Genomic DNA, 13683 nt, shown 5'->3' on the forward strand with positions numbered 1-13683 from the left:
TTGACACATTGAAGGTGGTGACAGAGGAGACCATGACTACAATTGTAAGTACAGCTTAGTTCGGTAGCGAAGGGAAGAATTTTTCCAAAGCCAGAGTGTAACTATAACTAAACTTTGTGTTCTGAGATTCCAGTCACCTGTTTCCTTTTAGCAGTGTAAAGTTGATATTAAGTAAAGCATGAGCTGTCTATTTTTAAGGTAGCAGGCACTGTGAGGATGTACACAGAAAGAACACCAACTGAGCAGAAAACGGCCAGTGTAAAGGACTGGTCATAACTGCAGTGTCTCTCCACACAGTGTTTATCCACACATCTTGTTGTTTAGGGAACAAGTTTGCAGCTGAAAAGATGTTCCTACAAGCTTGTGTAAACAGAAGCTGCTGCTGTCCTTGGAGAGCATTTCCCAACAGTCTGATGCTTAATGGCTTGAATTTGCCCTAAGAGAACCCATTCCAATATAAAAAAAATATTGGAATCTACTTTAAAGCACCTCATTGTGTGGTTTCTGGCTCCTTGCATAGGAGGGTGAAAGGCTGTACTCTGCAAGCAGCCACAGTCAGCGCCTGCAACCCCAAATATCCATTCCCTGATGTGGATGTGAACTCCAGCTTGTCTGTTGTGCCCCTCAGGAAGCATTAGCCAGGAGACACTGAAGGGACTAGCACTGGTCAAATATTGCCTGCTGTCAGAAAAATTCACAGAATCCAAAGTATTTCTCAGAAGGATCTTTTGTTCACTAATGTTTTGCCAAATTGCTCTCTGAAGAAAACAGTTTTGTGAGGTGAGACACCTCCTTGCACTACCATAGTAAAAAAGCCCAAATTGGGTCTGAAGAACATAAATTAAGAATATTGGCTCCAAATTAGCTTTTTCCTTTCAGCAACTATTTTTCTTCTTCTGATTGAGAAGATGAAAATGCACATGTATGTGTTTTTAGACATATCAGGGGTGGAAAACAGTTACCATGTGTGCTCCATGTTTTGTCATCACCCCTTTGTGTGGTCTGTCTGTGCAAGCAGGTGGTTGCAATATGATGATGAGCTTTTTGGATGACAGGCAGATTTTAGTTCTGTCACTGCATGCACCTTTTCTTCCTATGACTTTCCTGGCTGTGGTTTCAGTAGTTTACAGAAAATCCACCACACAAAAGACAAATTTCAGAACAATAAAATGTAAAGGAATATGCTGAGAAGTGCTACTGATTTTTTTTTTTCCTTACACATTTTCTCCATGTTTTCTCAGGAACAAGTTTCTCCTCATAAAGATTTCAAAACGTTCTTCCACACTGAAAAATTTGATAGAGAATATTATACAGGATAGCAAAACTTGAACGACTGCCTAGTACACAACTAGGTAGCTGCAGGAAAATGACACCTTTATGCTAAAAACTCTCAATATCACAAGGTTTTTCTTGGCTTTTAGAACCAAGAGGATGGGTGTGTTTGTGCTGCATAAAGTGACTGACCAATTATCTTCTGTAGATGAAGAGTAGAGAGATGGTGGTTCAGGCTGTGAATTGTGCTGGAGGAAATGTTAGATGCTGAAAGATCTATGCAACCCCAAAAACCTACTCTCAAGAGAAGGCCAGAAATAATTTCCCTTAAAATCAGAATATGCTGCTTATCAGTGTGTCATTTTGAGACTTTGGAAGTCTAGACGTGAAATCTGATTTACAATTAAGGGCCTTAAAAATTCAGTTTGACTGCTGAGACTTACATTTTTGAGGCTTGTGGCTAAACAACTCCCAAAGCTAAATGTAAAGGAATCAGGGGTGAACATAGCTAATTTTACTATGATTTATACTCAAACACCAATTTAAAAAAATCCAGTAGTACCTGAAAAAAAGTCCTGTGATTCTGCTGGTTTAACAATGTGTTAAGAAGCTTTGCAAATAATTCCCACAAAATGAATTGCATGAGGCTTTTTATAGGTTTTGTAATGTTTGAGCATGCAGGAGCTCTTCTGCTTATATCAAGTGATGGCAGTAGCCCAAGAAAAGTGAAATGCCAAGTGAGTATTCATACGGCCAGAGAAAAACTGAAATCTTTCAAAGTAAATGAAACTAGAAAGGCTCTTTCGCCCTCCTGAATCTAATGATTTCTTATTTGTGTAAGAAGCATGAGAAGTAATGGTGGTTAAAAAAATACAATATAAACCCCCCATAAAGATGGGAGTGGGTTTTGGTTTGGGTTTTTCTGTTTTGTTTTGATTGGTTTTGGTTTTAATTCCACTGCACTCCTTGAATGGTAACTCTGCAGAGTCTCTTGTCTGACCCAAACCTTTACCAGTGGTTGTTGTGCTGTACCCCAGCACAACAAGTGTGAAAGTAAAACGTGCGTGTGTATGTCATTCATGGGGTGCAGGTATTCTAGGAACAGATTTCAGGCATTCAGAACCCTTTTTTTTCCACTTTCATTTTTTTTATAGTGGTCTTTGAGTCTGAATCAATACAAACATTGAGATGAAAGTCATCCAACCACTTCTGAGTGTCTTTCATGCACAAATCCCTTCAGGGATGTCATTTAGCCTGCATGTGGTTACAATTGTTCTCATTTGTGGGAAAAACACACAATTCATGCTGAGGCACCTCTGAAAAAAATTCACATAGGTTCAGCCTGCTCCCAAATTGCAGAAGTCTTCTGATGTCAAAGGAGAAAATGTTCCCTCAGAAAGTTTGGTTTTATTAGAGATGGCATATTCCTTGCTCAACATTTAGATGACTCCTTAACTTAGAGTTCTTATTAAACCCCCTAAAATGAAGTTCATTTCAGTATATTTGATTCTTCTTTTGATATCATCATCTAAGCTTTCAGCTCAGGCTTTTTCTGCTATGACAATATGAACAGTTTAAAAACCAAATACAGCCTTGCCTATTTCTGTAGGCTTTTAAATGTATAGTTCAATGTATCTTTAAAATAGAAAGTGAATAAGAAGCTAAAAAATTAAGTCTTGCTTTTCTAACTGCAGATAAAAATCTTACCTTGCATTTAATTTTGAAAATAACTAGAATTGTAAGAAAAACTATGCCTGCACTCTGAAATTACTTTTTTTTCTATTACAGACTGTTACAGAAAAGCACAAAATGAATGTACCCGAAACCATGAATGAAGTTCTTGATATGTCTGATGATGAAGGTATTAAAAATTTTAAAAAAAACCTTTACACTCTTTGTGGTTGCAACAAATGTCTGTTTAAAAAACCCAAAGCTAACACCCATTATGAGTTGGATGTAGTCATTACACATTTGTTATTGTTTACATTGATTTTGTTGACACATCGATCGTCTGTGCTTTTTTTAATTATTTTGTTTATTTAAATCATGCAGTTCGTAAAGCCAATGCCCCTGAAATACTCAGTGATGCTGAATATTTGTCAGATGTTGAAGAAGGTATTTGTGCATTTTTGTATTGCACTGATATTTAACTTAAGCCTCTTCCTTTTATTTCATCCGTCTGAAAATTAATCCTTTCAGATAATTTTCTTATTATCCCACTAACAATAGCTTCTGCTTTACAACTAAGAACGCTTTCAAAAATTCTCTGGGCTATTGCTGATAATCCTCTAACTTTTTTCTGAATTTCTTATGATTTTTAAATCAAATTACCTTCACTTTCCTGGAATAATCATTTTGCTGCTGCTTCTGTAAAGTGAATAACTGATTGATTAAGTGAATAATTTATTGTTTTAACTGAAAAATGAAATACAAAAGAGACAAAAGGGTAAAATAGCAAAACAGTTTGGAAGAAATGGCTGATAGTGGAAGTAAATGGCAGAAAGGATGAAGTTCTTGGTTTTTTTAAAAACAAGTGACCCTGTTGATTTTCTTGGTTTTCTTTAGTCAGTCTCTCTCTCTTCATCCCTATTGATGTATTTACTTTTAATTTTCATAGCAGTCAAGCAGCAAGGTGTAAAAGATATTTCAGTTCTTTGTGTGCAGCTCTTATTTAATTCATGCATTGAGGCTTTTGGTTTGTTTCCCATCTGTCATTGTGTTCCCAGCGCTGCAGTTCCAAATGGATCATGTTCTTACCATACATGTGTGGTTTCCAAATAGCTCTCCTAGGCCATTGTACTGCTCAAAATACTGCATTGTTTCAGCTGACAGGAACACTGATGCATAATAGTGAGTTAATAGGGCAGGAACTTGTTGTGTCCCACTGCACAGTGAGGTACAGATGAGGAACACCCCTGTGGGGGCCTGGGTGCTGGAACTAAAGATGTAAATTGAGTCTTCTAATGTATGGGATCATTTGTAAGGCCAGATCTGCAGAGGGTTTTTCGAGTCCCTAACTCTCAGTTTAACAAAAACCAAACCATCAATTAGGAATGCAGGTAATACAATTGATTCCTTGCATATTGCAGTCTGCATTCCACAGTTGTTGTTGCCAGGGGAGCTGAGAGACTCATTTATACATAAACAGTCCTGCTCTGCATCCTTGTGTCTAAACTGGAGAGATTTGATGGATGGACAACTCTGTGGATAAGGAATTGGCTGGATGGGGCACTCCAAGAGTTGTGTTCAAAGGCTCAATGTCCAACAGAGACCAGTGATTTGTGCCGTTCCTCAGGGATGGGGATTGGAACTGGTGCCATTTCACATCTCTTTTGGCAATGTGCACAGTAGGATCAGTGCACCCTCAGCAGGTTTGCTGATGACACCCAGCTGTGTGGTGTGGCTGACATGGTGGAGGGAAGGGATGCCACCCAGAGGGACCAGGACAGGCTGGAGAGGTGGGGCCGTGTGAAACTCATGATGTTCAGCAAGGCCAGGTGCAATGTCCTGCATCTAGATCCGGGCAGTCCCAAGCACAAATATGGGCTGGGTGGAGAATGGATTGGGAGCAGCCCTGAGGAGAAGGACTTGTGTGTATTGGTGAAGGAGGAGCTCAGCATGACCTGGCAATGTGGTCTCACAGCCCAGAAATAGCTAACCATGTCATGGTCTGCATCCAAAGCACCATGGCAGCTCTCACGAGACCCCACCTGGAGTGCTGCATCCAGCTCTGGGTTCCCAGTGTAAGAAGGACATGGAGCTGTTGGAGCAAGTCCAGAAGAGGCCACAAAGATGATCAGGGAGCTGGAGCACCTCTCCTGTGAAGACAGGCTGAGGGAACTGGGGTTGTTCATCCTGGAGAAGGTTCCAGGGAGTCCTTAGAGCACCTTCCAGTACCTAAATGGGACCTATAGGAAAGCTTGAGAGTGTTTTTACAAGGGCATGTAATGACAGGACAAGGGGAATGGATTTAAGCTGAAAGAGGGTAGGTTTAGATTCAATATTATGAAGAAATTCTTCACTCTGAGGGTAGTGAGACACTGGAACAGGTTTCCCAGTGAAGCTGTGGATGCTTCATCCCTGAAAGTGTTCAAGGCCAGGCTGGATGTGGCTTTGAGCAACCTGGTCTAGTGGAATGTGTCCCTGCCCATGGCAGCAGAGTTGGAACAAGATGATCTTTAAGGTCCCTTCCAACCCAGGTCATTCTGTGATACTGTGATGACAGGGTCTTTTTCAAACCCAGCACTGAAAGGGAGCTCACAAATCAGATAACAGGCATGTTACTAATCTGTGCTGAGCATTCCAGTGTGCAGGGCTTGTGATGAATTACAGGCTACATAACCACTGGCCTGTCTCTCTTTCCTGACTTGCACATCTGTAAGGACAGCTCAGTGACGCCCATCCCAACTCCTCAGTGTTAGTGGGGTATTTATATACAATGCATCCACTTATACCAGTCGAAACAAATATGTTCAAGATGGTAAGGCACTCTGACAAATCTCAGAGCCAGGGAGATGATTTCCAAGTGGGAGAAAGGCACAAATTTAGCAAACGAATCCAAGCTTTCCCTCGCTTGGCTGGCATTCATGTCATCAGCCAGAACTCTTCAGTGAGACAGACTTGTTGAACGGCTTCTCAATGAGCCACAACTGTGGCTCAAGGTTTCTCTCACAAGAGAAATGGAAGACTTGGAAAGTAGAGGCTCAGAGCTCAGGGACAAATGTCAGGAAACCATTTCCTTGTGTTTTGTGTCTTGCTGTGCCCACTAAATAAGTATTTACATGGGCATTGTGTAATTTCTCTTCCCTGCTGAGGACAGTTTGGTTTGGAGTCAAACTGGTTGAGAGGAGAGATTTTTAATTCTTTTTCCTAGACTACTCTGGCAAATCTGCCCATATGAGGTTGAGTGCTGGGAAACTGCTACACCACAAAAAAAGAAATGGTGTTTTTTTTTAAAGCCATGAACGGGATTTTGTGGGGAAAAGAAATGAAGGCTCACCTTCATGCGTAGCAGAGAGTTGTACAAGAATATAGAGACATTCTGAGGCAGAGAGTTGTACAAGAATATAGAGCAATTCTGAGGCAACCAAACATGTGTTGTGCTTTTATTTTTAAAGAGACTTCAAATCTTCTAAATGTGAAACCTGAGTCTGGGAGAACGTAGTCTTTCCTCTCGCTATCTCCAGCTGTGGACTCGCTCCCCGTGCCGCTGGGAGTCCCAGCCCTGTGCCCATGGCCGTGGGGCTGGTGGGCAGCCAGAGCTCAGCCGTGGTAAAGCACAACTCCAGTTGTCTGCAGGAGGCCTGGAAGGAATCCCCTCCTCTGCAGCGCATGCTCATCCTCTCAGCATCCCTCTGGGCAGCTGCAGGAGCTTTAATCTGGTGTAGGGAGCTGGAGCCCTGCTGCGACTGCCACAACCCTGCCATGAGCTCTGTCACAACAGCCCTCCCTGAAGCTGCTGCTGCTGTCCCAGAGGTGAAGGGACAGCAAGCAATGGGAGCTGATACAAAGAGGAGAGAGACTGTGAGCAGTGAAGGGCAAAAAGAATCCAATCCATAAACCCGATGAGGTGTGGAGAGTTTAGACAGTCATTGTCAAAAATCAGTTATTCACGAGCTTTTAATTTTTTTTTTTATTTGGCCTTCAGTAGATAACAAACTTTTGGGTGTAAACCAGGACACTGTTTTAAACCCATTTAATGGAGATTCCTGCCTCAACAGGAATAAGTATCATGCTAATCAATCCCTGGAAGATTAGACAGGTGTCCTAACAGAACATGAATGCACACTGCCTGATCCCTGAGTAGGTGCTAAGATACAGCAGTTTAAGTGCTTTTAAGACAGGTCAGCACATCATCACCATGCATGAAAATCTGGTATTGGTCATTTTGGGAGGGGTTGATTTATTAGATTTTTAAACTCAGTTTTTAGAGTTCCTTTGGCTCCATAGAATTTCACAGGTTCATAAAAGTTTCACTGGTTTGGTGTTGGCTTTTCTCCATACTTCTGTGAGACCAAAACCTTGGCTACAACTTAAAGCATCCTCCTTTTCCCTGTGGCTCTGCCTCTTCTGCCATCAAGACTGCTCTGGACAGGCTGGGATGAAGGAGTGGCAAAATCCTCAGGTATCTTTAGCAAAGCCAAACGACAAATGCTCATCTGGATCCCAGCCTGTGATTAAATTTTGTCTGGGACTTTACCCAAGCCACATGATGCCTTCTCTCCTGCTGCCAAAGAGCCTGTATTTCTCACTGGCCTCTAAAAAGAACACCTGCCCTGTGCTCCTGCAATTCTCAGCTGTAGGAGACGTTCTGGGGGACCAGAAAAACGGGGGAAACTTGGCATGAGAAAGGTGATAAGAGGTAAGGAAAAGCTTCTTGGGGAGAAAAGAGTAAAAACAGTTGAACTTTCTATCCTAGAAAATAAAACCAACAAAACTGCATGAGGGATGAGCTAGAACGTATAAAATAATGGGTAGAAAGTGAGCAGCAATGTCTTCCGCCTCTCCAGAAGTTTAAAAATAGGGGGCATCAGTGAAACCAGCAAGAGGCAGATCCAGCTTAAAAGGGCTGTTCCTCCTGCACCAGGTAGTTGACTTTTATGACTCCTTGCACGGGCCCTCGGTGCGGGGAGCGTAAAAAATTTATACAAGTTCAAAGTGTAACTGGAAGAATTTAAATAGGAAAAAAAAACCAAACCTGTTTGTGACTATAAAACCTCTTTCAGGTTAGAAAATATGTGCTCAAATCAGTGCCAGCCTAGAAAAATGTCCTGGAGGACTTCTGTAGGTCCATGTTCCCATAGTGTCCTGGGAAGTGTGGCTGCTGTCAGAGACAGAGTGCACTAGAACTGATGGGCCCTTGCTTTGACCTACTGCCGCTGTTTTTCCCTGGACTTTGAGCTGTTTCCTCCACTTGTGATAGCTGTGTTTACCCGCTGTTAGCAGGGATATCACCTTTCTTCGACATGGAGCATACTGTGAAGGGAAGGATGGCAAAGGCAGCAAAGCAGTGCAGTATCCTTTGGTGATTTTTCATCGGTGCCTCATATTTGGGCATTTCTCTATTGATTGTGTTCAGAGATGAGTCTTATCTTCACTCTTCCTCTCTGCAGGAATTCCGTGTGCTGTGAGCAAACACTGCTCACTGTTACCTGAAGCGCAGAGGATTAGGCTGCAGCACCTAATTAAACAGAGTGGGATTGCTGAAACGTGCACCACCCATTTTGCTCCAGCCTCCCACGATCACAAAACAATGTCTGGAATTCTTTGAAATTACCACTCCTAGATGCAGCTTTTCCTTTGATGAGAGCATTTCATCAGAGTAATCCTGCCCTGGCTGGATTAGCTGCAGAGCAGGATAACATCTAATGTGTGTTACAGCTCGACGGAAATTATTTTTTATCATTCTCCTTGCCTTTGACAAACGATGCTCTTAAAGAAAATGCCTCCTCTGCTCCTTACAGTGGCGTAGCGCTTGTCTTCAGGTATTGTAAGGGCAGAACTTTCCAAATTTAGTGTCCCAGTTCGTCGTTGCTGAAAGTTGCCCGGATCTCTCGCCCTCCCCGGGCCGCTTCCTCGCCTCCTAGGCTTCGGTCCGGTTTTGTCCCGGGACACCAGCCCCCCACAGGAGGGCGGGGAGGGAGGGTGTGCTGAGGGTGGGCTCCCCCAAGCCCCGGGGCAGCGGAGCGGCCGGGGGTGGGCGCGGGGGAGGCGCCGGCCCCGGGCGGGGAGGGCGGGCGGAGGCAGCGCCTTCCCGCAGCCCCGCGCTCCCTGCGCAGCCCCGGCATCGAGTTACAGAAAAACTACACCCTCGCAGCACCCCTATTTACATACAAATAACTGGAGTGCCTGCATTTATGTCGCCATTCAAGAGGCTTGCCAAGGGAGGCTGTGATCCAATCAGCAGAAGCTTTAAAGGGATGTCTGCAGAGTGATTAAAAGGGGATTTTTTTTTTTTTAAACTTACTATTTTTCGTTTTGTTTCATATTTGCCAAGAACTTTAATCTGACTTGAGAGGACAAAGATGCACATGTCCTAAAGTACATACGAAGAGATCAAGATGTTTAGAAGATCTCAGTTGTTGTGTGGAAAGCGAATATGACCCACAGGGATTAGTTTGCTTGTGCTGGTTTGGAGATTAAGTCTAAATCACTGCTTAAGGACTAATAGGACTAATAGGAATTCTTGGAAACACCAGGGAAAAAAATTCTTATAGACCAGGCTGGTGAAAATGGCTTTCCAAAACAGTAAGACTTTTTAAAGTTTCACTTGATGTATGATGTTTCTGTTTCGGGTTTTTGAATGCTTTCTGGTGTATTGTGGACATTTTAGGTTTTTAACTGCTGCTTAAAGTACTGGTTGTTGCTGGGCTGGAGGAGAAAGTTGGTCTGTTTGTTTGCCGTTCGCAAAGCAGTAGCTGAACGGGTATTTTTAGACTTGATTGTTGGTTTAAAACCAGAGTTCGCCTGTGGTTTCCTGAGTTTAGTGAATGGAAACTAGTCTAAACTCCTTGAATGAAAGCGGGAAGCGTGAGGCTGGGCTTGGGAGTCACTTACCTTCGGGAACGCGCTGTTGTTAAACTTCTCTGTTGTGCAGTTTAAACTTAACACGCCTAAAACGCGTTCACAACAAAGGAGGAGAGTGAATGTCGGCAAGCCATGAGTTTACAGGGAGCGCTCTCTGCTCTGCGCGGGTGCGGGAACGGGGGGGGGGGGGGGAATCCAAAAGCCGCAAAAGGCATATTTTGGACTTGCTCTGTCAATGCAGGAATGTAGGTTTGCATGATGTAATGGCATGCAAATGCTCCCCGCCGGGCAGCTGCTCCGTTAACCCTTTGTGGCGCCTGCCCGCCTCTCCCAGCACCTCACTTTCCTTCCTCTTGGGGTTTTTTTGATGAATAGCTACGGCTGTCCTTGTGTGCGGATGGCCGGTCCACGTGTCCCGGCGGTGCCCGGGGTCCCGCCCCGCTCCGGGGGCTCGGCGGGCCCGGCTTCGTCCGCGCCGCGGGGATGGGGCTGCACCGCCCTCGGTCCCGGCTGCCGCGGGGAGGGAGAACAGGCTTCGGGAAGCACGGACCTTCGGAAATCAACCTGGAGTGCGGAGCAGTTCATTAAGAAAAAAAAAAAAAACAAAAAACAAAAAACCAAAAAACATCCCGTCTTACATTCAGACTTCCAAAAGGTAGTGAGAAATACCCAAGGTGGAAGGCGGGCCTCTTCCTTCCCTCAGCCTCCATTCAAGCTCGCTGCACTTCTCAGGACTGGTGGGCAAACAGGCTGTCTCTCACAGCCAGGGGTTGGGTTGGTTTTGTTGGTTGGTTTGTTGTTTTGGTTGGTTGTTTTTTTTTCCTCGCACGGAATGATTCAACTTTGTCAGCTCGGGCTTTTTTCCATAGGGAAAGCAAAAGTGAGTGCAACGATGCAAAGTACAGAAGAACTCTTTAGCTTGCTGAAAGGATTGGGCAAAAGTCATCCCTTGTATAACTTTATTGGGTTTACGTCAAGGTGGAGTTTTGCTTCTTTCATTTGCCCCCCAATAAAGTTATTTTCTCAGGCACATTCAGAGGGTGGATAATTAACATAGGACGTAGAAAGAGCCTTAGGGAAAGTGGGGGTGACTGGATTGATTCCTTTTTGGCGAGCAGGGCAGGGCGTTATGAGTTACTAAGTACACAAACATCTGCCATACGTGTAGCTCTGATTCCAGCCTGGCTTTTGTCCTGGCAGGTGAGGATGCAATGACAGGCGATACAGACAAATACCTCGGACCCCAGGACCTGAAAGAGCTGGGAGATGATTCTCTGCCTGCTGAAGGATACATGGGCTTCAGCCTGGGAGCCCGCTCGGCCAGGTATTGTATTTGCTGTTTCTCGTGTTCGTGTGTCACCAGGGGTACAAGGTTTTACAAACCAAGCGCACTCTTCCACACAGCACTGGAGTCTGTTCTGAAGTAGGGGGGGTGTACTTCCTTTGAAACATATGTTCATTGCAGTTTTATTTCATATTCTTATTCATGTTGGCTTCTTATGGCAATGATACAGAAAACTTAACTATTCACTTTTTCTGGTCTCTGTTCATGCTCTGAACATCTCCAAGGTGCCTCTTTGCTAGCAGTCTGCAGCTGGTCTAGAAACTGATCTAGGCAGCCAGCAAAGCCAGGTTTCTTTTGACTACTGCTGGTCAGACTGATACTCACAGTAGAGGGTTCCTTAATGGGTATGTTTTGCTGAAGAATGTAAATGCCAGAAAAACTGAATTACAATCATTTTGCTATTTGGTGCTTTTATTTCTTTAAAGGTGTTAGTGAGTAATCCAACTGAGAAAGACAACATTAAAAAAAATGCTCCTCCCCGCCTCAAGAAAGAAAGAAGAAAAAAAAGTCAGGTTGCCCCTAAATTTGTTGCAGGATTTAATTTGACAGGGAACAGATTACATGCTACAAAAAACAGTCCAAAGTTTCTGTGAACCTGATAAAACATTGTAAAATGAATGTGTTGTCTGACTAATGTTAATTTCAACGCAGGTATTTCTAGATCAACATTTTAGATTTCGTTTTTGAATGTTGCTAAAGCTTGCAGTGTGTGTTGCTCAAAACAGTTAAAGCTGTGTGAGCAGAGATTACTTCCATAGTTGTGGATTTGCAGTGTAGTTACTGACAGTTGAATTGTACGAAGCTAATAATTAAACCTCATAAGCTGGAGCCCTGAGGGCTTTTTCCTATGCTGTAGTTAAAAGATCTGTTTTAAAAAGTGAGTTCATTGTCTAACAGCAAATGGCAACTCCCATAAGGTAAACCCTAGATGTCTACCCTTCAGTCTTGTTTGTTATGGCTGCAGTAGAAATGCAAGCATGCAGTGGAAATTTGCTCTTTAGTAGTCCCCAGCCCTGTTGTGCTTGATTTACAATTTTTAGGGAAGTTAATAAGTATTTATGAAATAATACATTCATGAGAAATACCAAAATGCTTTTAAATAGTCCATTAGCCAGAAAGTCAGCAAATTAGATCTGAAGGGAGAATCTCATGTCATTGTAAACTGAATTAACAGAGCTGACATGCTGCTTTCAAATCTGGTGTGAGCAGGGTGATCACACAGTGCTGTTGCTCTGGTCAGTGCTGGAGCAGGGCAGAGATGGGGCAGAAGGAGTGTGCTCTGTGTGCAGAGCCCAGCACTGATTTACCTGACACCTTTCATGCCTTGCAGCTCCCTTCTTGCTCAGAGTGCTCCCTGTGCAGGTGGGAGAGCAGAATTCCTCAATCACAATCTGTTAGGGAGATCTGAGGGTTCAACCCCATGTTATCTTTTCTTTGAGAGAAGTCTAATATTCCCATGCTTCTGGTTTTAGCAGTGCCATTACTATTTGTTGCTGCGTAGCTCATTTTTTGCATTGCCCATGTTATGCTCAGAGGAGACAAATACAGTGTTTTTTTCTGTGAAGTATTTTATTTAGCAAAAAAAGTATTCTGTGGATGTATCTTACTGCTGATTCTGAGTGTAACATTAAGAAATGGACACATTAAATGTATAAGCCATCCAGCCATAACATCTTGCTTTTCCTGTCTGATTCTTTGCTTTCTATTTCTCCTGTTTCTTTTCCACTGTAAATTGCTTTAGTCCAAAAGTCAGGTAAGAAGGCATGGCATCGTGTTACATCTCTGTCATCTTTCTGCTGCTGCCATTGCTCATCTTCATTTTATTCAGCATTGGAAAGTGACATGCTTTTATTTTGGGGAGCAGGGGGTGGGTTCAGCCCTAGAGAATATCCCTCTGTTATAACAAATATAACTTAAATTCTTTATGCCCTTTATCATGTAAAAGTCTGCTTAACATATGCCTACAGTGTGTAATTAAAATCCCAGTTCTGCTTCCAGCACAAGAAGGAACGTGTGCTAAGGGATTAGAGAAATTCAATTAGCAACTACTAAATGCATGAAACACATTGTAGAGTTTTGAGTGTGAAAAGTGTTGCTAGTTCAAAAGTGTAATATGTTGGTGGATGTTGCTTTGTATTAATTCACCTTTTTTACTACTTTATTTTTGTCACGTAGCAAGCATGTCTAGGCCTGCAGCATGTTTTTAGCACATACCATAATGTACCTTCCAGGGTTAAATGTAAAACACTCCTACGTTGGTTTAATTGCAACATGTTAAGAGTGATTATAGTTATTTCTAAATAGTTTAACGTGCACAAAATAATTCCCAGAACATCAGCATCTGTACTTAGTTGTCAATAAAAATTTATTTCTCCTTTCATTTCAAACTTACTATCCTTTCCTTTCTAACTATAGGGAGAACTGTGGTGTTTATAACAATGTCAGAAGTGGTTCAGCCACAAAGAGAATGACATGACATAAAACTTGCTCTTAGTTAAACCTGCTTCAGCAACCTGAGCTGTGTGGGCAGGCACTGTGAC

The 13683-nt window shown here is 42.9% G+C and overlaps 1 protein-coding gene across 1 annotated transcript in view; it reads left to right on the forward strand.

The window, feature by feature from the left end:
* Positions 1-13683, forward strand: part of ANK3 (ankyrin 3) — a 198239-nt gene that overhangs the window by 115694 nt on the left and 68862 nt on the right. The window contains exons 21-24 of the mRNA XM_069019101.1: positions 1-44; positions 3061-3133; positions 3325-3387; positions 10999-11122. The exon at positions 1-44 is cut by the window's left edge and continues 52 nt beyond it. Coding sequence (XP_068875202.1) covers positions 1-44; positions 3061-3133; positions 3325-3387; positions 10999-11122 — 304 coding nt within the window. The remainder of the gene's footprint in view (positions 45-3060; positions 3134-3324; positions 3388-10998; positions 11123-13683) is intronic.

Source organism: Aphelocoma coerulescens, chromosome 6 (assembly GCF_041296385.1).
Source record: "Aphelocoma coerulescens isolate FSJ_1873_10779 chromosome 6, UR_Acoe_1.0, whole genome shotgun sequence".
NCBI classification, from domain to species: Eukaryota; Metazoa; Chordata; class Aves; order Passeriformes; family Corvidae; genus Aphelocoma; species Aphelocoma coerulescens.